This window comes from Syngnathoides biaculeatus, chromosome 10 (assembly GCF_019802595.1).
Source record: "Syngnathoides biaculeatus isolate LvHL_M chromosome 10, ASM1980259v1, whole genome shotgun sequence".
NCBI classification, from domain to species: Eukaryota; Metazoa; Chordata; class Actinopteri; order Syngnathiformes; family Syngnathidae; genus Syngnathoides; species Syngnathoides biaculeatus.
Window position 1 is genome coordinate 23,971,682 of NC_084649.1, and position 26,145 is coordinate 23,997,826.

The 26,145-nt window shown below is 43.7% G+C and overlaps 1 protein-coding gene across 1 annotated transcript in view; it reads right to left on the reverse strand.

Moving 5' to 3' along the window:
• The window catches only part of LOC133507082 (metabotropic glutamate receptor 4-like), a 149,158-nt gene that overhangs the window by 61,982 nt on the left and 61,031 nt on the right, over positions 1-26,145 (reverse strand). The window contains exon 3 of the mRNA XM_061831697.1: positions 25,432-25,648. Coding sequence (XP_061687681.1) covers positions 25,432-25,648 — 217 coding nt within the window. The remainder of the gene's footprint in view (positions 1-25,431; positions 25,649-26,145) is intronic.

Genomic DNA, 26,145 nt, shown 5'->3' on the forward strand with positions numbered 1-26,145 from the left:
GTTTGTCTACGACATTCAGCGTCGTGACTCACCGGCGAGGAAATAACTCGCCCCAAATCGATTGTTTTGTTGATCAACGGTGTCAAGAGTAACATGTTCCATAAGTGGCACACTTTCTGGGCCTACAAAATATGATACACAAAAAAATCCAAGCAAGTTAGTGGACGTGTGTTATTCCTCTGGCGTTGGCTTGTGTTTCTTTGGCTTGCGCATACAGTCAAACATTCATAACTAGATCAACAAAATTTGAGTCTTTAAAGAAGCTAACGTGCATTTTTTTTTTGGTGGGACAAAGCCCGAGTACTGGTAGAAAAGCAACAGAAGCACGGGAGGAACATGGAAACGGATCGTGTCGCCAACATCTCTCGTCCAAAGTCAGCTGGGATCGGCTCCAGCTCAGCCGTGCGTGAGCCTAATGAGGACAAGGATGGATTTTTTTTTTTTTTTTAGTTTATTGAGGACTTGCTGTTAAATGGACTGAATGAAGATCAATTTTAAAGAAGACAATCCTCCCTCCAAAAATGTCTTTAGCAAATGACTTTTATTTTGGTAAGAGTTGTTCCACTATATAAAAAAATCAATAACCCGTTCGTGGGCAGGGTGGCAATTTTTTGCCTTATTGAGGTAAAATTCTCCTAACAGGCCACAATCAAGGAAATTACACTTCTTTTTCGTTTATGGTTAAGTTATAAGATAACTTTACTAATTTATAAGCTCGTCCCAAAAATGGGACGCCGCCCGCGAGAGGGTACTTGGGTTTTCTTAGTAGATTCTCCCAAAAACCAGAATCAGAATTATATGAAAACACTGAAATATTTTGATATACTGAAGGATATAATGCGTGAAAATCAGGATGTCCCAAAAATGGGACGCTGCCCACGAATGGGTTAAAGTTTGAAAGTCCGGATACAGGTTTTTCAAAATTTCGAAATGTTTTACTGTGTTATTGTGGCATTGTTGTCTCGTTAAATAAACAGCATGAATGCAGGACTTGTTTTTTCAGCTTCAAATAAAGCACCTCACTGACATTTCATTAAGTCAGTCGGCATGTGCTGAATTCAGAAGAATGTTGAATTTATTGTCTGTGCAAAGTCACAATTCCTCTGAAGTCTGAAGTTAAAAAGTTGTTGATAGATCAGTACGGAGTTGTGGCGATGTGATATAGAATTTAAAAAAAGCCCCATTGTACCGGCTACTTGTTTGTTTGGTTTTTTTTTTTTAATGTAATGTCATTTGACTGTTTTTTAGTGTATTTAGAGCAAGATGAAGAGAGGAAATTCTAATTGTGCAAATACAATTTTGTGCATTATCTTCTGGGATGCTCAAGCGTCGATTTTCGGGTCATGCCTGACATAGCTAGCATAGTCGTCCCTCATTAAAGCCGGGACCTGTTGCCCGGCAGTTCCCGAAGGAAGAAAGTCAGTGGCCGGATTGCGGCAACACAGGCCGCCTCCTCCCAGTTTACAACAAGGACATGCGGGGCGAAAATATGCGGACGAAAATATGCGGACGTCCAAGCGAGGCTCGCATCATGCATGCCGTTATCCATAATGAATGCACACGTCGGGGGAACATTTTCATTGAATTTTTTTTTTTTTTTTTTTTGCAAAGGCGATGCAAGCTCAAGAGTGATGTGTGGCGTGTTTTCAAAATGCTGAATAATTTACAGATGTTTTTTTTTTTCCACGCCATCCACCGGCTTCTCTTGCTCCTCCCGTCTTCAAACCTCCGCACCGTCTCAAAGACGACCGTGGCTGCGGGAGATAAATGACCTGCGTCCATTTGTCATCATCGCCTCGTCTCGCCGGTCCACGAGACGAGGCGCTTTTCATCCGCTAACGGGCGTATTGATTCTCCTGTTTTGCTTACATTTTTTGGTTTGATTTGCAGAAATCCAGGTGTTGTGTTTGGCGCCACATTGAGGTGGATTCAAACACGAAAGCGGCCGGAACAAAGTTAAGATGTTTTCATTTCGCTAATTAGTCCCCAATCGCATTCTGTGCATTATCCCTGGAGTCAGACTGGATACAATGTACCACGTCCGTATGTTGGTCTTATTTTTGCACAGGAAAGTCGCGCTGAAGTGTTTAATTTAATACAATAATGTAACAAAAAAAAAAAAAACAGTTTATTTTTACTTCTTTTACTATGATATTGATTCTTTTATTTTAGTCATTTATTTTTTCTGTATTCGACATGAAGATTTAATGAACAATTAGTTTTCCCTGTAGCTGATCAAAGGAAATGTAGTAAGGGATATTATTTAGTAAAAGAAAAAAAAAACATGAAATCAAAAGCCTCCTCGCTAACATTCTGGGCCAAAAAGATAATTCCATCAAATACTGAATTAGAAGCGCGATCTCACACTCGGTACTTCTGTCACCATTTTTTTTTTCTCCCCTCTGTTTTACATTCACAAATTTTCCGAGAGGCGAGAAAACGTGTCGTCATTTGGACAGAAATAGCCAATGAAATGGAAATCGGGGAGCAATTTCTCAGAAAGCCTGTTTTGACTCACAGCTCTTGCTGACGTGCAGCTTTAACATCAGCAGAAGCTTTGGATGTCGCTGTTTTCTTTCGTCTAATGACAGAACATGATGACCTGTACCAGACTACCTCACTTATGATAAACTACAGTATTTGCCTGTCGCCTTAAATCAATTAAAAAACAATAACATGCTGCATAATTTCTTGAGGGATCTTATTGTGATATGCAGTGAAAGCAGGAAGCAGGTGGAGGAACAATTAGAAAGATGGAGGCATGCACTGGAAAGGAGAGGAGTGAAGATAAGCCAAAGTAAAACAGAATATATGTGCGTGGATGAGAAGGGAGAAGAGATAGCGAGGGTGGATGACTTCAAATACTTGGGGTCAACAATACAGAGCAATGGAGACTGTGGTAAGGAAGTGAAGAAACGGGTCCAAGCTGGTTGGAACAGCTGGCCAAAGGTGTCTGGTGTGTTATGTGACAGAAGAGTCTCTGCTAGGATGAAGGGCAAAGTTTATAAAACAGCGGTGAGGCCTGGCCATGATGTACGGATCAGAGACGGAGGCACTGAAGAGACAACAGGAAGCAGAACTGCAGGGAGCAGAAATGAAGATGATGTTGAGGGTGGATAGGATTAGAAATGAGCTCATCAGAGGGAAGGACAGCCAAAGTTTTGGAGACGAGGTTCGATCGAGAGAGCAGACAATGGATGGTTTGGACATGTCCATTGGTGAGTGAGTGAGTGAGGAAATTGGTAGGAGGATGAGAAGGATGGAGCAACCAGGGAAGAGAGCGAGAGGAAGACCAAAGAAACGGTTGACAGATGTTGTGAGGGAAGACATGAGGACTTTGGGTGTTAGAAAGGAAGATGTACGAGATCGGCTTAGATGGCAAAAGATGGCATGCTGTGTTGACGCCTAATGGGACAAGCCGAAAGGAAAAGAAGAGGATAATTTCTTGATGGACTTGGCCTTTGTATCCGTAGGTCAAGGAAGTTTGGAGATCCCTGCTCTAAGACTGTCTTACTATTGACAACGATGACTAGAAGGTAGACAATCGGGCTGTTTTTGTTGGGATTTTGCACCTCCCTGACCAAGCACATCAAACGTCAGCCAATCTTATATCTGATGGTATGACCATTTTCCAAGGAACATTCTAGAAGCAGTGGCGCCTATCCGGCGACAGAACAGAATTTTCATGTCTGTATAATGTTCTGTGGGTATTGGAGCACTCCACACCAGATCATCACAGATTTAAAAAAAAAAAAAATAAATCTTTTTAAGATCTGAAAAATCCTAATGTGTATCCCAGGCGTTACTCATGACAAACACAACTGCTAGCCTAGCTTGCTAATGACCGCGCGCCTCGCTTGCAGCGGCTCTAACAGTCACAATGCATCCAGGCCTTGGAGGAGCCGCTCAATGTGCCAACAAGAGACGCAGCCAGCCGCTGCCCATTTCAGCACAGAATGCCCACAAAGCATTTTTTGGCAGGCTTTCGGCGGGCCAGGCGACGCGCGCCAGATTTTAAGCGGATCCAGCCTCGCCGTTCGCCGTGCGGACTGGCGCCTGCCCGCGGGCGACTCCGCCGCCGCGCCATTTCCTTTAAATCTGTCGAGATTATCCTCGGCTAATGACTACTAGTCGGCTCAGCGGTCGGCCGTGTGTCCTTCTGAGCTCATTTGTAACACATTTGTTCACATATGCTCGGTTGCTAACGAAAACGATTGCTAACCACCAAGCGAGCCTCCCGGATGGTTTTAAACCGCATCGGGAATAGACAACTTCCCTAGCGCTGTTTTTCAGGACGAGATCATGTCGCAAGGGCATGTCGGCGTGTTCTCGCATTTCTCGCTACGATGTCATACGCAACTTATTTGTTCTGCCCATTTTGCCTCATTTATTACCTTTTCCATCAGTCCATTTTGTATTGTTTTCAACTGGAGTTTTAGCCGATAATGGGCTATATTGTTCATCAAAATAAACTCCCTGCCACGGATGCCCACCTCCATCTGAAGTTGAGTAAAAAGTGTATCTCTATTCTGTAACATATGACCGCAATCTTCTGTTTTCGGGAATCCACTTAGCATCTCTGTAGCTAGCTACACTATCAAATGTCTTGTAATATTTGTTGCATTTAACATTCAGTAACTTTTGTTGTAACGGTTTTGTTTTTCAAAATTTATACATTTCTTTTATTCCTTGAGCTAATGTAAGACATTAGTTTGAATAAAATATATATATTTATATAAAATAAAATATTAGTTAAATAACAACTTGACTTAAATTTAAATGGAAAATATGTTTAATAGTTGGTTAAGTATAATAAGTTAACCTTTTTTAATCAAAATAAAACAAAGGGGCTATATTTCCATACAGCCGCACAGTGACGCAACTGTTTAGACCGTTGGCCTCACAGTTCTGAAGACCGGGGTTCAAATCCCGGCCCCGCCTGTGTGGCCTTTGCATGTTCTCCCCGTGCCCGCGTGGGTTTTCTCCGGGCACTCTGGTTTCCTCCCACATCCCAAAAATATCCAACATTAATTGGACACTCTAAATTGCCCCAAGGTGTGATTTTGAGGGTGACTCTTTGTCTCTATGTGCCCTGCGATTGGCTGGCAACCAGTTCGGGGTGTACCCCTCCGCCTGCCCGATGATAGCTGGGATTGGCTCCAGTGCGACCCTCGTGAGGATAAGCGGCCATGGATGGATGGATCAGCTTTCTTTCACCCCAGTGGCATCTGCTGGATCTCTTGAGTCATCGTATACACGTTTCATCCATCTATGTTGTATAGCGCTTGTCGTCAGTCAGGTTTGCGGGTGCCCTGGCTGACACAAGCATAACGGGGAACATGTTAACTCCACACAGGATTGCCAGAGATTCAAACCCAGAAGCTAAAAAATGCCGGGCATACCTTGCCAAGCCACTAGAACACCATGCCTCAAATTGTCCAACTGAAATTCAATGTGCCACAAATGTTGCCATGTACCATCAATTACTCGCTGTCAGATTGGCGACAGCTTGGAAACATTTTTTGGGGGTGGGGGGGGGGCAGGGATTGAGGGGGACAAAATATGATTTGATGTGTGTGTGTGAGAGAGAGAGAGAGAGAGAGAGAGAGAGAAAAAGAGAGAAGCTTTGATCGGCTCCGCTGTCCCAGCCAAGCCGCGAAAGCGGCCAAGTGTGACTCGGCGCGAGTGCATTAATTAAACGGCAACACCTGCGGATCGGCGTTCCACCTTCGCGTTAGCGTTTTGCCTCTTTTAGCGCCGGCGCGGCGGGTGGCCCCGCGCAGACGACTTGTAGTCAAGCGTCCCAAGTGTCGCTTTACTCCCAGGTAATTACATCGAAAACACTTATGCTCCATCGTCAAGCCCTCTCCACACACCATAACGCTGCACTTACAAACTCGCATTAGTACTTTCCAAGTAAGTGACATGATAAAAGGAAAATACTTTATTTCCTCTAAATGTAGTCCAGGGCATGTAATTACTTAACTGCAGTGAGTTTACATGGGAGGAAGATATAGTATGCGATTCATAATTGGATAAAATACTAAAGTAACTCGTTTGCAACAGCTGAGTTGTGGCTGATACGATTCCACGTTTTCATCTGAGCGTGTTTACATTCCTCAAGAGTTGCTGCTGCCGTTTTGCTTAGCAACAGCGCGTAGCGTATAGCTCTTCAATGAATTTGTCAAAATATCCCCAAGGTTGAAGAATTTCAGCACACGATACACTACACCAGGGGTGCCCAGACTTTTTTTTTTTTTTTTAACCCCAAGAGCTACTTTTCAAGCAGCCAGCTTGTCGCGAGCAATGTTACGTTGCCTCCTATATTTAAAATACAGAATTAGCTTTTTGTGCACTGTATTGTCTGTGCTTTCATCCTGAATCAGGCTGTGCCAAGGTGGAACTTTAACATTACACACCATCTCATCCTGCACGTTCTACTACGGCTTCAGACCAGATCTTTCCCACTCGGAAAAGAGAAAATCTCATGTAGTTTAACCACTTTTTTTCTTGGATTATTCACATACTCTGACAGTCATTGCATTTTTAAAACAACAGCATTTCTTTTTTAACTTTCTCCATTTTTAATGAAAGTAAAGATAAGCAGCATGTCTAGCTCGTCTTTGCTCTACATTGCCCAGACTGTGTTGCTAACTAAAGCAGCGGTGGTGGACGCTGTCATTTGTAAAACACTGCGTAAGTACTGTAACATTTGTAATTATGAGTCTTTAAGGGGGGGAGGGTGTAAGGTAAACTAGGACAAACAGAGGTCTTTGTTAGAGAACGTTCCTTGTGCTGCCTTAAAGAAACCCGTGGCTACTTCTTTTCATGTTTTACAGTGCGTATGTTAATTATGTCGTTGGATGTAACAACCAGTCATCCCTCACTCATTGAATCACATTGCAAAATGCCACAAACTGAATAGCTGTATTTTATACTTTCAATTTGCTTTGGATTAATTTTTTTTGCGCGCAACACCGAATATCTGCGACGAGATCACCAGCGGTGCACAATTGCGGACTTGCGCAGTTTAGAGGGAACATTGGCTGACGTCTTTTTTTTTTTTTTTTTTTGGCACGCCGTCCCGCGATCGACCAAGACTGCCTCGTGATCGACCGGTAGATCGACACATTGCACTACACGCTGTATTATTTGCACATTGACCGAAACCCCACACACCTCTGCTTACCCTATGGCTTCGACATGCTAGCAGGAGATTTGCACTTGTGTGGTTGGTGGGTGTCTATTCGTGAGAGCGCCTTGGAATGGAACGCGTTTCAGACAGCGGAAAAATGTGTCACTTTATGACTCTGACTATCACTTGAAAGGGGCTCTTGATCTTAGCCCACCTTCAGCTGATCAAGACATGCAAGAAACTCAATTTCGGGGAGGCTATCGTGTAAATTAGCCCCACTGTTGTGAAAGTGCAGGACGGCTCACTCACAGCAACAGTTTCAGAAATAGGATGACACAAAAGACTGTTTTGATAGTTCAATTTCCCACTTGATGTGTGGGCAGGCACGACAGAGACCCAACAAAACCGCAAAAATACAAGCAATTAAAATGTTAGTTTTCCATGTTGTCCCGTCAAAGGAAAAAAACAAAAACAATTTGAGGAGGGGAACAAAATACATGAAATATAACAGAAGCTTAAATAATGTCCTTGCTGTCTGTACATTTTTTGTTTTCATTCTTCCTTCTCGCTGATAGTTAAACACGCAGAAGGTCACTTTGACCTCTGGGCATTTTCTAGCGTCGGAGAAAAAAAAAAAATGTAACAGGGTTGCCATTAGCCGGAGTAGCACAGAGGCGCAAAAGTAGGCCGGCGTTGCCTCCGGCGAACGTATACTTTACATTCTAACACCGCAATTATGTCCCGGCCTCGGTCCGTGCAAGCCCCTGCAGTACATCTTCAAAGTGGGCAGCTTTGGCTCACAAGCTGGGCTCGGGTTCCCCTCCGAGCCACTGCTGCCGCTCACCCCGCTTTTTTTTCCTCTTTTTTTTTGTCCTTTGTGTGAGAGATTTTCATGATTATTTTTAAAGTAGGAGAATAACGTGAGCAAAAAGTAAGCCGTCAGTGAGGCTTTCGTTCACCGCGGGCCCCGAGGGCTCACAACTGTGACATCGTGTGACGTTATTTTTGAAAAAAAAAAAAATAAAAAATGTCGCCCAGTTAATTCAAAGTTTTGTTTGTGTGCATAATGGAGTCAAAATCACAATATTATGACTTAAGGCAAGATTCGTACGAGCGATGCATTTAAATACATTTGGCTCCATTAATATTTCAAAAACAGATTTGCTGCACTTTTTGTCACAAACGGGAACGCGTATATACGTGCGGCGTCCCATCCCAGGGTGTCTCATCCGCACAGTAGGATTTTCCCCTTCTTCTTGATGCCCGCTTTGTCCCATACGCCTCGTGAAAACCAAAAAAACTTATGTATTATTTAAAGACAGCGGCATGCATTGTTCTGCTATGAAAGGACACTTGATGGGGAAACCGAGGCAAAAAAGAACAGCAGATGACATCTAAGGACAAATTATTGGAGAAGGGAGGTGGCTGCGTCACGACAGATAACCGGCGAAGCGTCGGCTCCCCCCCCCTCCCCTTTTTCTTTTTATCGTGTTATCGCTTGTTTTTAATTAAAGCCGACATGACACGTGACTCGTCAAGTGAACACGCTGGAAGTCGTTGCTGCGATTTTTAAATGCTGCTTTTAAGTCACCCAGATCTAGACGTACATTCTTTCCATCCGGAGTGTGGTCGGAACTTCTGCTCCACAGTCGAGAGCGTCGAGGTTTGAACCCCGAGCTCCTGTTCCCCGCGTGCCCGCGTGGCTTTTCTTCGGTTACTCTGGCTTCCTCCCGTTATTCTGAAAACACACATTTCAGCCTCCCCGACTCACCGGAGCTGTCTCCGTGTGAGTTTTTGTCAAGGCGGGAACCAAGGTGACTCGTTTTGAAGACGTAACTTCAATAATACCGGAAGAATCCTTCCCGGAGTGCATGAAGACTTTTGCCAGTTCGTTGCCTTGCCTTAGTGAGTTGCAGTCACTGCCTGTGGGACTCTCTGCTTTTACGTGTAATTTAGAGTAACCCTACTCATAGCGATTCTGTGCCTTTGAGTTTAATCCTGTCCCGTTGAGTTACTCCGTTTGCTTCAGAGTCATTGAAACCTTGCTGTATCTCTTTTGGATCCCGCCTAGCCAAGCGTTTCTGTGACTCTGCCTTGTCTGATTTCTACACCGTGTATGACCCAGTTTCCGGAATAAACTACATTGAACATTATGCCTCTGCCTCAAAGTCCTGCATTTGGACCAGATGTTCTTAACCACCGGTCCTGGAACCTTTCTCACAGAGCTATACTGTGCAAGGTTTATATAACCTCTAAGATGTATTTTTCTTCTGGAATAAAAATTCCAAAAAGAAGAAGGAAAAAAAACCAGCCAAGAATGGATGTAAAAAAAACGTTTGGCATTAAATGCTCACTGAAATCAGGTTTAGTGTCATCCTATAACAGTGGATGACGGCAGTTAAAACGGAAATTTTCTGCAAATGTTTGATTTTTTTTTTTTCATGAAAATTCAACTTTATGTATGTTTTAATATCTGTTTAGGACATCTATGCAAAGTACAGCAAAGCGTTTTTTTTTTTTTTTTTTTTTTGCGCATTTCATAGAGAAGGCCATTAGCATTAAAAGCATTCAAAAATCAAGAGAAAAATAAATGACACTTTAAATCGAGGCATGGTTGATCAGACTATAATTGGGATTTCATACCTGAGCATAGAAATCTAGTGTTATAGTGCGGAGAAAAGGATGGCGGGTCAACACTGCTGTTTAATAATCATCACATCGCCTCCTGTAATGGAGTCATGGTCAACACATAGTATCCGACTGCAGGTGACCCAGCGCACTGAATATGTTGACCGTGGCGCTGACATGCACTTACAGAACTCGTAGAGCTTCCAGAATTCCAAATAAAAATTAGCATTCGCAGTACGACTGCGGAACTGTGAGCGAAAAAGAAAGGAGACTTTCTTCAGCGTGCTTCAGAGCCCAAAGTGCTAACGTGCTAATCCAGGGAAACCCTCTTCTCTGGTCTTGCCAAGCACGACTGCAGTTTGGAGTTAGTGGGTCAGTGGACTAATCGCAAACTGCACTTCAGTGGCCAGCAGTCCGGTCTAATCCCGACACAGAAGGACGGGGCCGAGATCAGACAGTCATTCAAAAAATGAACAAAACATTTCAATCTCCAATTGTTCCTATTGTTTGGCACATAACACATTTTACTGTTCGAGGTTAATTCCTTTTTCCTCTTGACTACTTGTCCCAATCGAGTCATAAGCGGACCAAATACATTTTTGAATCTCCCGAATTAAATTATCACTGCAAGCTCTTCTTTTTCGCCATTGTCTTTGATGAGAATGTGGTCATGTGTTGAAATCTTTCTACGAAAGGGGAGCGATTTTTAACGCAATCCGGTTTCTCGCGGTTAATTCGGCACAGTTTCGAATAAGATAGCATCTGGTAGCGTACAATACGATTATAGAAGCGTTCCGGAATGACGCATCCAAATGTATGAGTCGGTTGGAAATGACAGAAGGTGAAGCAGACCCTACACCCATGCTGATTTTGAAAATGTATTGCACCCCACGCATAGAGAGGGGGTGGGGGGAATGTGTACCTTTGCTGTTCTTTCAATGTGACCTGACCAAATCACACACAAAACTGTCATCTGTCATCGTACCAAGACTGACCTGGGGTCTTCTACTACGGTGTAGCAGTAATAGAAGAAAAGAAATACAACCTAGACTACGTGTTCATTTATCTGCAAAGTACGCTGTGCTGTCAAACACTTCTTGACTTAAAACTTCTTGAATGATGTAACACAAACAACACAATCGCCAACTAAATGGTCGTCGTTCGGTTTCACCATATTGGAACATTTAATTTAGCACCTGGTCGTAAAAATATCGCTTAACACAAGCAGAGATTCGGACCCCGATTCTCAGAACTGTGAGGCACAGGAGGTAATCACGTGTGTGCCGTGCTGCCAGATGGATTTGTACAGATCTGATCAGTTTTATTTGTATACTCCTTCATCCCACAACAGTTTCAAAGGTGAAAAATGTCCACTGGTTTCCTTATGGATGGATAATTCCGCGCTGAGTAGAAATTCATGAAAAGCTGCAGCATCGTCGTCATGAGAGCGAGCGACTTTGAACACCTTTTGAAATCTTCCTATAACTCTGTGCTCGTAAACGACGGCATTCATTACATAATGATTGCTGGAAGCTGTGCGAAACGCCGCAGTCTCGGCTTCCTCAAACGCGAGTAAGAGTTTGGCGTGCGTGCCAGCTCGCGGTCGTTAATGAGGGCCCATAAATGATGATAGCTGTCCCATCGATTCCGATTTTCCTTTTTGCGTGACGCCACAACAACTTCGCCTCGGTAAACGCAGGCGTCGTGATTGTTGACCCCCAGCCGCTCGCGTCCATTGATCACGCCGCTGATGTCGGTGACTCCACATTCTCGAGCCTCAGGATAAATATGTAGGTACGGGGGATCGATGCAAGTGATGAATTAGGGGAATGACATTTGGAAGAAGATTTATCGCGCAAACCTGAGGCTGCATAGCACGTGACAGACCTCAATACTCTGACGACTGGTTTGATTTCGGGCATGTTGTTATCAGACTGTGTTTCTCAGGTATTGGCGCTTTCCATTATCTCAGGTCACTAGCGATGGCGGACGACCGATGTCTGTATGATGAAAATTTGACCGTGAATTTCAACTGCTGAAATACGGTGGAAACTGCATCAAAATGAACGTTTGAAGTGTTAACGTTGGTTTCCTTGCAAAATCACAATGATTGGACTACAAGTTGCCCACTCTGAACCCTTCTCAGATCTCGCACGATTCTTTAATCTAGAGGTTCACATACTTATTCCAGATCCCTCTGTAAATGATGAAGTGCCCCATATGTACCGTATTTTCTGCACTATAAGGCGCACCGGATTATAAGGCGCACATTCAATGAATAAGTATGTTTCTTTCGGCTTGTCCCGTTCGCGGTCTCCACAGCGTAACATCTCAGATGAATGCTCATATTTGTTTGGCACAGTTTTTACGCCAGATGCCCGTCCTGATGCAACTTTTTCATGTATAAGGCGCACCGCATTATAAGGCGCATAGAATAGAGGCTACAGTGGAGGCTGGGGTTACGTTATGCATCCATTAGATGGCGCTGCGCTAAAGGGAATGTCAGTCAAACTTTATTAACCCATTCGTGGGCAGCGTCCCATTTTTGGGACATCATCATTTCCACGCATTATATCCTTCAGTATATCAAAATCTAATAATCTGAAGCCGTATTTTGGTATCAGGAGAGGATAACTCATCGGTCAAAGTTAGCAATTACATTTTTGGCACGAGTTTATAAATTAGTAAAGTTATCATATAACTTAACCATAAATGAAAAAGAAGTGTTATTTCCTTGATTGTGGCCTGGTAGGAGATTTTCATCTCAATAAGGCAAAAAATTGCCACTCTGCCCATGAATGGATGAATAGATTACAAACCAGCGTTCTGACTAACTCCGTCCACTCCCAAAATTAATAAACAGTTGTTTTATTATTTTCCTTGAGGTAAAATCAGTGACGTAGTATTGTAGTAGTAGTTGTAGTATGGGAGTCATTTTGAGGTCTTTACACAAACACACAAATGGAAATGAAATGACATGCTTAGCACAGTCATATATCCCAGCATGCACCACGTGCTGCTACTTCTACAGGGGAAAATGGAGTCAGCTGCTGCTTATCGTAGTTGTGAGAGTTGTTGCAGCTCAATATTGTTGCATATATAAGGCGCACTCAATTATAAGGTGCACTGTCGACCTTTGGGAAAATTAAAGGCTATTAGGTGCGCCTTATAGTGCGGAAAATAAGGTAGTTTAAGCAGACAGTGTTTGTCTGTAACTGTGATTTGGATGAAGATCAGACCACATTTTATGACCATTTTTTGCAAGATCCATATAGTTTCAAAAGGCTTGGATACCTCTTCTTGCACCTGTGAGTCACGACTTATGACTCATTGTCAGCCAAATGATCTCCTATCGCACCCACGACTTCAAAAAATGGATGGCAGCATAACGCGTTGAATAATTTCCTCCCCAGGTTGAAAATATCAGCAGCTTGATGCAGGTGATTTATTCTTTAATGGCAATAAAGCCCGCTTGTTTTAGCTTGTTTGAACTCTTAATGGGTGCTTCCTGTTTCAAAGCTCACACTTTGATTGGATTTCCTGGACCCGCTGTTTGTTTTGGCACCTAAAGAATACAGACACATAAATCATGTTTTTTTTTTTTGTTTGTTTTTGTTTTTTTTTAGTCTGCATGCATCAGACTTTCCAAAGCCATCTAAAAGTACGAATGTGTAAACTGATGTTGCGTTTACTGTCTGCTCAAAAATATATATTCACAAGAAATATCCTCATCGATCCACTATATTCTTATCATTCCATTCCGGGTGAGCTGCGCTTTATCCCAGCTCAGTCTGGGTGAGAAAAGCGGGGTCCACCCTGGACTGGTCGCAATCCGCAGGGCGCACGTAGGCGGACCACCATTCACACTCAACATTTAAGCCTATCGAAATTAAAATCAATCCGCATGCATGTTTTTGGAACGTGGGAGGAAGCCAGAGTACCCGGAGAAAACCCACACAAGCACGGACAGAAGAAAAACTCCAGATTCAAACACCGAACTTATTAACAGTGAAAGAACCGTGCTAACCGCTAATTCGGTGTGGTACCGCCGTATCTCGTCAGAGTATATTAATGCATGACATGACATCTTTTCCATAGGTGAGGCCAGGAATAAGCCCGGTTTTACTTGGTAATCACTGAAATCCAACCCCACCCTTGCGTCTTTCCCCTTTGAGATATTTCGTTTAGTGGTAATGGAATAATAGTAATCCTATTTGTATCTCACTGCGCTGCCTATTACCATATGGAAATCTTGTTTGTGCCTTCTCCCCCTCCCCCTTCTCTAAATGCAATCTGGGTCCTTGCGTCAAGGTGATTTTGCACGCTGTGGCAGCAAACGGCGGCGGCGGCGCCGCGGCAACCTTTTCCCCCCCCCCCTTTCGTGCGTTGTCCTTGCTCGCTTGCTCGACTAACACCGGGGTGTTTTCGCAGCGGTCCCCACAAGTTTTCCTCTGCTGGAACCCGATTGCATTTATGCGCCATTAGTGCGCACGCACGCTTTGGCAAGTTGGACGGAGCTGCGCCGCCACGGCGGTAGAGCGCACGCTGCCAAGGAACTGAATTATGAATACACCGGAGCAAAGTTGAGTTTGATGTTAAAAGGGGCCGAGGACCCCATTGTCCCTCGGGAGACATACGAATCACCTGCTCCTCTAAATATAGCTACCACCCCTCCCTTCCCCCAAAAGGTATACATATATCCATCCATCTATCCATTTTCTTTGCCGCTTATCCTCACAAGGGTCGCCGGAGTGCTGTGCGCGCTATTTTCTTCCCAGGTTGTCCAAGTTGTTCACAAGAAAGACATTAAAGCTACAAATGAGTATTTTGTGGAACCTGGTCTTGAAACCCGACTTGAGCTCTTTAACCCGGGTTTAAATCTCAAATTTGAAACCCTAATCTTGTTTTAAAACACTTGTTTGAAACCATCCATTATGTTAGCCGCTTATCCTCACGAGGTTCGCGGGAGTGCTGGAACCTGTCCCAGCTGGTTCAGGTACACCCTGAACTGGTTGCCAGCCATTCGCAGGGCACGACAAACAGACGCACTCACAATCACACCTTGGGGCAATTTAGAGTGTCCAATTCATGTTGCATGTTTTTGGGATGCGGGAGGAAACTGGAGTGCCCGGAGAAAACCCACGCAAGTACGGGGAGAACATGCAAACTCCACACAGGCGGGTCCGGGATTGAACCACCTGAGCCACCGTTAATTTGGAGCCATAACTCTGATTTTATACCCTAACCCTTTCCTGGACCCTAATTTGATGACTTGTTTTAAACCCTAACTCTATCACCCAGCCACCCCCACCCATTTTCTTTGGTGCTTATCCTCACGAGGGTCGCAGGGAGTGCTGCAGCCTATGCGGCTGTCAACGGGGAGGAGGCGGGGTACACCCTGAACTGGTTGCCAGCCAATCGCAGGGCACATGGAGACAAACAGCCACATTCACAATCACACCTTGGGGCAATTTAAAGTCTCCAATTTATTTTGCTTGTTTTTGGGATGTGGGAGGAAACCGGAATGCTTAAAGAAAACCCACGCAGGCACGGGGGAGAACATGCAAACCCCACACAGGCGGGTCCGGGATTGAACCCGGGACCTCAGAACTTTACCAGTTGATCCACCGTGCCGGCCTGGTTTAAACAGTACAAGAATGTCTATGTCAGCCGCTTCGTTTTTATTGGCTCATATACAAATATCCCCACCACCACCCATCTACCACCATTTATAACACAATACATGGTCATGGTGGATAAATTTAAAGTAATCGTAGTAGTAGTAGTAGTAGTAGTAGTAGTAGTAGTAGTAGTAATAGTGCTCCATTCCTCCTCTTCCAGACCAAACTCATCCAAGCGTGCCTTCATGGACCGGGTCTTGTGCACTGGGATTAGTAAAGATGATTGTTTTTCTCCCTTTTTCAATTTGTGCTCCCACTTAGATTCCTTCCAAGCCAAAATAACGTTTCAGTTATCTTAATGTACATGCGTTTTTAATCCCGCGTTGCCACTTGCCTACTCGTTTTATTAAATTAGAGTAAAAGTGGAAGTGTGGAAAAATATGAATAAATAAAAAAAAAATCCATTGCTTATTTGTGATTATTTATATATATATATATATATAATGGATTCAAATTCAAAATCTCATTAGGTGACAGCATCTCACGAGAAAATGATTATTTTCAAGAAAATTAGTTGAAAAGGTGTAGATTGCCCACCCACGCAGTAATGTATATATTTTCCCTGGAAAATCTATCCAGCACAATCATGCACGTTGCGTTCATATAACTCTTAACAAATTATACTCCTACTCACATAACAAGGATGGATGGCCTAGTTTCCACCAAGCGAATCAATAACTCGTAAATCGATATTCTAATCTAAAACTTACCCATTTTACTGGCTCCACTAGTTTTCATGTCCACATGGAGCCCAAAATCAAAATCTATGCTAGGCTGGAGGTCCCCATATGTGACAAATCCCGAACAAGGTTGAGGAAAGTGTCGTCTTCATTGCGGTAGTTATCTCTCAGACCCAACCATGACAGCGAGACTGGATAAAAAGCCTTCATGGCTTCCTGCAGACTGAAATCACATTGGATCTTATTCAAATGCACTTTTTCGACAGATTCTAAATTTGTATCAACACGCAAATAAATAAAGATGCAGCGGCACTGTATTGCCTTGTTGTTTATATTATATATATATACAGGGAGTCCTCGGTCTGCGACTGAGATCCGTTCCAACAGTACTAGCGGCTTAACTCGAATTTCGACTTAAGTCGGATTCCACCATTAATGTCAGAATTGACATCAAAATACTTCATATAAAAAAACAAATAGATATATGAAATATATGAAATAATCAAGATGACATACTTAGCATGACTGCTGAGAGGCGGATTGGAGAAGAAGAAGGGGAGGCTGTGCTTAGGTATCGCCAAGGAACCTGGTCCTCAATCCTCTCCATCTCGACGAGTATCAAAGAACCTTGTTTTGTTTTGTGATCATTGGATCCGACATGGGAACGGAACCCTTCACATGTGCTAAAATATGGGCTTAGCCTTTATTAATTGTCACCACGGTCAACCGACTGAAGCCTCGGTGGTGTTGCTGTCTCTCCTTTCTTCAATCTTTTTGTGATCTTGAACTTCGTTTCCATGGTCATGGATTTTCTTTTGGATGCAGAAGCATTGCTAAAAGACACAGCTTCCTTCTTTAGGGCAATAATGTGTAAAAAGGAGGGCGAAAAATGAAATGCGAAGATACTCCAGGCACACAAAAAATAGACGACATACTTAGCGTGACTGCTGAGAGGCGGATTGGAGAAGAAGAAGGGGAGGCTGTGCTTAGCTATTGCCAAGGAACCTGGTCCTCAATCATCTCCATCTCGATGGATATCAAAGAACCTTGTTTCGTGATCATCGTATCCGACATAGGAACGGAACCCTTCACATGCGCTAAAATACCGCACAAGCAATAGCTAGACGAAATGGCGGAAGGGGGACGGACGTTGTAAAGTCGTCTTAGGTCGAGACCGTCTTAACCCGAGGACTACCTGTATGTGGTCTCTCAAATAAGTTCTTTTCACCTCATTTCCTCCACTATGAACTGTACAGTTAAGCAGGCATAAAGTCATCCATCTATTCATTTTCTGAGCCACTTATCCTCACAAGGGTCGGAGGATGGCTGGAGCCTAATCCAGTTATTGTTTGCAAAAATGTAAAGATGATCAGTTTTTTTAAGGCCTACTGTAGCGCACAAGGCTAGAATCATCCTCTCGTTTCTGTTTATTTTGCACTGTTTACATATTGTCTTGACTCACCTTATCTGTAGCAATTCACATTGCATTTTGCGGCCAGTCGGCGCGGAATCCCCCCCCAGGGTACTTCAGGATCAATTAAACAACCGCACACCCACCCACCATCACAAGCGCCCGTAACCTCCCCCACAACCCTAATCCGCGGCTTCTGCTTCTCGACTTTTCCCCGCATATGAACATTTCGTTGCATGAGAATGAGGAGAGGTGCAATTATTCAGACGTACCGCGGAACACGTTGAGCGCCCAGGTGCTCCCGACGGAGCGACGTGATAACTAATGTTCCGGATCAAGGTTCACGCGGCGTTACTTGCTTAAGAAAATTGCCTGGTGGGATATATCACCCACTAAGCGGGTCACTCCGGCGTTATGTCGGCGAGGCGGCCGGATCATCATTCAGCGCGTCGCCTCACCCAATTAAGCAGTGCCGAGTAATTGTTTAAGCAAATTGCGACAGGACGAATCTGAAGGGACTCAGAAGGGTTATTTTGGTCTCGTCGTGTAATAAAGAGGTTGCGCGGCCTGCAGACTTCAGATATTACAGGCTTCGTGGATGCAAGCGGGAACGTCACGCTTGATCTTTCCCTGCGGGTGTCAGCTACGACCGACATTTAAATATCTTTGCTCTTATTGCTTTGTGGAAAGCGAAGACAACGGACATCTCTTGAGTGCCATCTCACCGGAACATTTACATGAAAGTCAACTTAACGAGTGGATTTACATTGCAGGTCCGAGCGCCCAGTTCTGACTTCGTGCCTATTTCTATGTACATGTCAAGTGACCCACATCTCAGCTGTTTGTCATGAGCCACTGTGATTAGACCAAGTATTTGAATTGGAGTTTTGTCAGTGGCGTTTGCCAGTTCGTTGCTTTGTGTTAAGTGAGTATGCTTCACCGTATCCCGGGTTACTCCGCTACTTAGCTTTGTAGTCATCGAACCCTGTTTCTTGTGGTTTTTTTTTTTTTTGGATCCTGCTTTCTTGGACTGTGTATTTGTGCAAAACCCACTGAACATTATGCGTTTGCCTGGGAGTCCTGCATTTGGGTGCAACCCCGTGTTCTGGTCATGACACCTTTTTGTTGTCTGTGCAAAGAGTCAATGAACCTTATGACTTTTCCCCTCGTTGAAAAACCCATCTCTTTGAAGAATTTTTGGGGTACTGCAGTTTAATCCTGAGAAACATACTGCCAGTGGCTGCTAGAGGACGGAATATTACCAATCCGATATTTTTCCACCAATTCCACCAATAAATCTTTGCTAAAGTCAAGGTATTTCATGGTTCGTACTCGCACTCTAATACCACATTTGCTGTTCACATTGACTGTGACAAATGGCTTCCAAATCTGAATTGAATCATTACTCTCTGTCCGATTCTGCAATACAGACATCTCGTTGTCCAACAAATGAAAAATGTAATTAGTGTAGTGTACTTGAAGACTATCCATTGAACTGGAAGACGAGTACGCTAGTACGTATGTTTTGGCTGCCGCATTTGAACTGCCGCATCTTCCTCAAGAAAAGGTTTTCTGTTTGGTTTTAATTGACTTACTTTAACGAGTATCCCTCGCCTTAAGATGGCCAGATCTGTTCTACGCCCATCTCGGCCAAGTAAAATCAGCAAAGTCCCTTTGACTTGGAACATTAGCCTCCTTTTTAGCCAGCTAGCCAGCGGTTAGCTCGCTAGCTCTCAGAAAAATCGGCTGCGGTGTGTGAACGACTCTTGCTCCCATTCGTTCTGTCACTGTCGCCATCTGCCATGAAGCTCTGCGGCTCCTCGGGCAAAGCCAATTGGAATTTCCAATCTGAAGAAAGTCAATAATATGTTTTTTTCCCGCATTTATGCTGTGACACGGCAAATATCCCAACTGTGCATTTGCCACAAATCATTGTTGGTTATGTCCCCTGGTTTTAAGGTCATGGTTTGGGTACAATAAGGGAGCAAACGGGTACAGATTCAAAATGAAACACTTGAAAATCCTCAACAGTAAATACAATAACAGCCATCCATCCATTTTCTTAGCCGCTTATCCTCACAAGGCTCGCAGTGTGCTGGAGCCTATCCCAGCTGACAACGGGCAGGAGTGGTACAGAATATTTATTTCAGCCACATTTTTATTGCTCATATATAAATATCCAATTTCCAGCTGAGCCACCGTGCCACCAATACAACAATATATTAAAGGGAAAATATCTTAAATCTCGGTTTGGGGAAGTGCATCCTCAATAGTTTGTTTTATCTTTTAGGCAATGAACAACGTAGACGAGTGCAATAGTAACGGTATGATGCGATTAAAAGCACCAAGGCCATTTGCTCTTGCTTCGATTCCATTAGGAGGTCCCGGGGGATGTTGTTTAAATGCCGCTGAAAGTTGCACTTGCGTCTAAATGGATATTTTTCGTGTTCAATTCACGTTTGCGAGATGGCGTTTCAGAGGAGTGAACAAGATTGGCGTACCGCCAAAAGCGTAATGCAAAGTTATGGCATCCGCCAGTTGGAGTTTGAGCTGCACAGAATTTGTTTGCGAAGTTGCACGGTAATTAGCGTGAGCGCATGTTCTATACATGTACGAGAACCTTATCGGTTTGGGATAACCTGTGGCCGAAAGATGAATCCCATTTTGACAGCCAGCACATGCTTGACTTCTGTTACAAGTAGATATATTACGGTGAAATCTGTTCCCCCCTCGGGATAATTTGTCATCATTTCGATGAACACCAATCTTTTCATCGAGTGCCATCAATTCCCACGCCCGAACGGTCACTTGTCCTCTCGTTTAGGACTGCGCGTTCCCTGGAAATAAATCACTCCGGCGCCCATCATTCCATTTTTCATGCTCGAGTTCACGAGTGTCAGTTGGGCATTTGGAAAATTCAAATTTGCCAGTAGAATTTGAGTCGTGCATTTGGGGAGATTATTTGACAAGCAAACAGCTGCATATTAATGTGTGCCTTTGTCAGTAAAGGGGGCAGAACTGTCTTGGGCTTGAAAAACCTGCTGTGGACCTAAACGTGGAACTTACAATCGATTGTTATTTTTAGTCATTGCAGTTTAATTTAGTCCTTTTTAGACAAGTAAATCCATCATGGAGAAAATATTGTATTCATTATTATAGTGATAAATAAAGCAGGCAAAAAAAAATAGCCTTTGGACACTTAGCCTGAAATATCGTCATTATGAAGCAATTTTGGGGCGGTTGAGTCCCCGCTATGCATTTTGCATTCTCTGCATACATCTACTTAGTCGCCCAACGTGAGCAGCCGATGCTTGTAACCCCGCCCATCAAACGGGGGATGGCAGCGACTCCATTAGCAGGCTTTCTCTTGTGGCTCTCGGGCAGGCCGTCGGTTTGCCGGGGAAATCTTGTTAGGGTTCTTATTGACACGGTCTTTCATTAAGTTGATTAATGACATCTATCGGGGGGCGAAATGTTCCAAAGTAATCAACATCTCTGCGGCGAGGCAAGTCTGCGGTCCCAAGTCTGAAACGAATCTCATTTTTAATCACGTCAATTTATTAGCGGGTAAGAAATCCGAAATTTGACCGCGTTCGACAACATTACTTGATACATTTTTATTTAATGTTACTGAGCAAAGTCTCTAGCACCTTCTGCAACTTCCCTAATATAGTGGTACCTCTACTTATGAAATTAATCTGTTCCGGAAGTCATTTCGTAACCTGGATTTTTCACAAGTAGAAACGCATTTTACATGTAAATAGCGTAATCCATAGTTTGAATCCATCCCGGCATAGTTTACTTTCCTAATATAGTGGAAATTCACTCCACCATAATCTGTAACTATTTAATTTTTTTTCCTACTTTCATTAAAAATGTTAGTGAAAGACGAAGTAATGGTTGAGTTACAGAAAATAATTTAATCGCTCTGATGAATGTTAGTAAGATATCAACTGCATAAAAGCCAGGTTTTGTTTACCTTGGTCTGCCCTTCATCATAATATATTTTGACACATGCCAACGTCATCTCTATTATCCCAAGATAGTATACGGCTTTCTCAATGTACAGTAGTTGCTACCATCCAAAGTAAAGCTGCAACCCTTAATCTTTACCATCCTGATGTGTTCTGAAGCTGCACCAACAGGTTTTAAAGATATCCTTAAATAGTCTCTACTGTCATGAGCAAGGCTTGGCCACTGCCAAGAGCCTAGCCTAGCGTTTCTGTGCCTCTGCCTTGTCGGATTGCTACACCGTGTATGACCCAGTTTCTGGAATAAACCACATTGAACATCATGCCTCTGCCTCGAAGTCCTGCATTTGGGTCCGCCCCCGCACCGTTGGTTCATGACATCTACCACTACAACGATCTGCCTTCATTGCCATTTTGTATGTGACTGCGTTATCATGGTCAGCAGCCATCTCAATTTATTGTCAAATTTGTTGCAAAAATTGCTATCCAAGTCTCAAAAATCTCACCGTAGTCTCTATAACTACAGTAATAAAACTGATCTGCTAAAAATCAAAGTACAGCAGCCTTGTTAGACCTTCCTAACATCATTTGCCACAATCCTAAATAGTCTGCAAACATTTTTTCACGTCTGCAATCATGCCATCATCTTCTGTGCCTATTCTATGTTTCAATATAGTCTCTTATACCCCCACACCATTCGGCAAGCCACCCAAAAATAGTTGGCAGGCTACCTAACCCCAATTCCTGTCGGAGTATGTCAGCAAAATTTGAGTAAAACGGGCTACCACCCAATCATAATTTGCAAACTTTCAACATAGTCCGAGCACAGTTTTTTTTTTTTAGTGAAACCAATCCAGACAAGCAAAATGTTTCGAATTGGACAGCAGACACTTCCACTTACTATATGTGATGTTTTTTTTTTTTACTTGTGTGTGCTTTTACAGAAGTAATTTCACTTTATCGCGGCGAGAGGATCGCATCCCGGGTCAGATTGTGATAGATACCAATCTGCTGGAAATGTACCAAGAAAGCGCGCGTCCAAGGCCACGCTGTTTACTAGCCGTGATAGATTGAAAAGCAGAAATCAAAACCTCTCCCCGCTCGATCCTTAAATTTCTTCTCCTGTTCAGCATATAACTCACTTTGTTCTCTCTTTTATTGCTCGTTCTCTTATGGGAGGTATGCAGGACTATGAATTCAAAGCAGGTCACTGCAGGGTTGTTGCGAAAGCAGCTGACTCATCTAATTTACCAGACTGCTTTCTGTAAATATTAAGCCTTAAACAATGGAACAAAGCGAATCACGCGAACAAGTATACTTCTGGAATTATAACAATTACACAAAGTGAAATATCAGCTTAAATTTGTTCCACGGTCGTAACACTGCAAGTTTTTAATGAAGACTTGTCCTCCACTGGGAGGAAATATTGGTTCGAATTTAACTGCCGATGAGCCCCCGATTCATTCCTCATATTTAATACTGTTTGGACAAAATGGCAAGAAGAGCGACGGGGTAGGAATTAAAAGTTGCATAATTCACTGACAAGCATGTGCTGGAAATGCCGGTTTGTGGTTCCGCAGGAGCCTGAGAAGCGAGGGCTGCAGCGGAGTTTGTGGCGTTGCCAATCTCGTATCGTGCTGCCGTCGCGGTGCCAAGAGCGGTTTCATGGTGCGCAATCAGACGCCCACCCTCTCGGAGCGGATCAAAAGCTCAGAGAACGTATGTTCCTCACCATTCTGGAGCTTTATTTAGCCGGGCTTCACACAAAGAAACCTCTCTAACGTTGGTGGGCTGTCTCTTCATATTAGGCGCTGCGCAGTTTTGGGAAGGTTACTTCCAAAATCTGATGTAACATATGCTGGTAATTGATTATATTATATTATTAGTAAAATGGCAAAATGATAGCTTCTGTACTTTTTAGCACCAGCGGTAGGGGGCACCTATGAATCTCTTCAATGCGGGACTTTTATCACCAGAAGAGACGTTAGGTCAAACTCCTGACTTGTTACTTTTGTCTTTATGGCAACTTTGTCTTTGAAGGACCACTAGAAATGGCAAACTAGCCCCTAAAATTGCTGCAGAAGCACAAAATGGCAGACTTCCTGTGTGTTTATAGACATAGATTCCAGAGACTTTATGTAGGTCTAGTCGCGATAAACAATCCTACCAAATCAAAGTTTCATGTTGTTTCGTAAAACTGGTTTCTGGGGCAGACTTTTAACGCGATCTTTGACGGCGAATAATCAAATTTTGACGCCATGACATGCCCGCACAAAAACAGACAAAAACTCCAATTTGTTATTATGCAGTCATCTAGTAAATGTGGTTTAAATTTGGTATCAAGGAGGTAGAATCTCTCGAGCAGCTGTTTTCCTTTGATGATCTCATTTTGTTCATGTGTTCTTTTTTTTTTTTTTGTGGGCATACTCATGATAGATAAGCCAACTAAATTTCATGTTGTTAATGAAACTGGCTTTGGGGGCGGAATTGACAAAATATTCCAGGGGTGTGCACTACACACAAATGCACTCACCAGCAATTAAAAAGTTCATTTTTCCATCATTTTCCATTTTCCATTTTCCATTATCTACTGCTTTTATGGGACGGGTCACAGGGGAAGTAGCTTCAGCAGGGATACCCAGACTTCCCTTTTCCCCAGCCACTTCTTCCAGCTCTTCCGAAGACCAGCCGAGAGACATAGTCTCTCCAGGGTGTCCTGGGTCGTCCTCGGGGTCTCTTTCCGGTGGGACATGCCCGGAACACCTCACGAGGGAGGCGTGCAGGAGGCATCCGAATCAGATGCCCCAGCCGCCTCATCTGGGTCCTCTCAATGATGATGATCGAGCTTCTCACCCTATCTCTAAGGGAGAGCCCGGACACCCTGCGCAGGAAACTCCTTTCAACCGCTTGTATCCGGGATCTCGTTCTTTCGGTCACGACGCACAGCTCGTGCCCATAGGTGAAGGTAGGAACGTAGATCGACGGGTAAATTGAGAGCTTCGCATTTCGACTTAGATCCCTCTTTACCACAATGGACCGATACAAAGTCCGCATCACTGCAGACCCTTCAACCGATCCGTCTGTCGATCTCCCACTCCAATCTTCCCTTCCACAAAGTATGCCCATTAATATATATATATTTTTTTACATCTAAAAAAATATATATATTGCGACAGTTATGGCATTATTTTTTCCATTCCTAGCACTGGCACTGGGTGAGCATTTCACATTGTCTGCAAGACAGTTTTTTTTCTTTCTTTCCAGACCCAGCATATGTAATATAGAGACTGCAGTTTTACAGAAGGGGGATGTTTTTCAAAAAGACAGCGCTAATCAATACACAAGTGGATTCCATGCTTCATTCCTAGACGTAACCCAGTTTGCCAAAGAAAATCGGAAAAGAAAAAACAGACTAAGTAAGCTGAGTGGCATGCACAGCGCCGTAGCGGGTTTTAAAGTGTGGCTCAGAGTTCGGAGGACCATGGGTCGAATTTCAGCTCCAGCCTTCCTGTGTGGCGTTTGCACGTCCACCCCTGTGCTATCTTCTAAAAATGTGCATATTAGCTTCATTTCAGTCATATGGACTTGAGGGTGACTGGTCCAGGGTGGTACCCATCCTTTCTCGGCAAAGGTCAGCTGGGATAGTCGATAGAAAAGGGATGATAGGTTAGCAGTGTGTTTGACACCTCCGACCCATTTAGATGACAAGTACGCTGGACGCACGAATCCTTAAGAGTCATTTTCAAAGCACCATGAAGTCTTCTTGAGATTCTATCAGAGTGCTTTCAATGCTTTCCTTGTTCTGGAACTAATTGATTTGGGCCCGGGCAATCATCTGTAGCACAGTACAATATGTCCACTCGGGTGAAGTGATGAAGAGAGAAATGCGCGCCGCCGCCCACACACGCTCGCTCGACTCACTCACCGTCCTCCCGGGTCTTCTGGATGAACGCCTCGACTCCGCTCTCGCCGTAGTTGCCCTCCGACGCCACGGTGGAGACGTAGTTCCAGCGCATGGCTTTGACGATGTCCACCATGGCCTGCGCCTGGTACGTGTCCGGGGGCACCACCCGGGAGAAGAAGTCGTAGCGAGTGTTGTCGCTCAGTTCCGGAGCCGTGGAGGCGTAGCTCACCTGCGGGATCTGGACAGAAGGGCAACATTGATGTCGTCCTGTTTGGAACTGGCTTTGGGGTTCTTGAAGACTCTGGAAAAACCTCTTGTATATGACCAGTACTTGTCTTTTGAGGATTATAAACACGTAAGTTTGGTTCACTAATCACTACATGGTTTTCGGTAGACAAATCCCTGTATTCTCTGGGTCCATTGAAGACTTTCGGTTGTGTTTGATTTTTACAAAAATGTATATTGGGTATTGATACCGTCTTTGATCGCATGGATCTCTGAAACGTTTCCAAGACCACGAAAGTACATTTTTACCAGGAGATCGGTGTTAATAAAAGAAAACTATTTTGGAAATGACTGAAATGTGGAGGGGGATTTTTCATCTTTTTATGTTGTCTGATAGAAAGTAAAATGAATATTTCACTCTGGTGACACACATATAAGACAGGAGTTCTGATATTTACACCATCGCAAAGAGATGACAAGTGCACCTGGCAATTATTTCTTGTCAGCTAC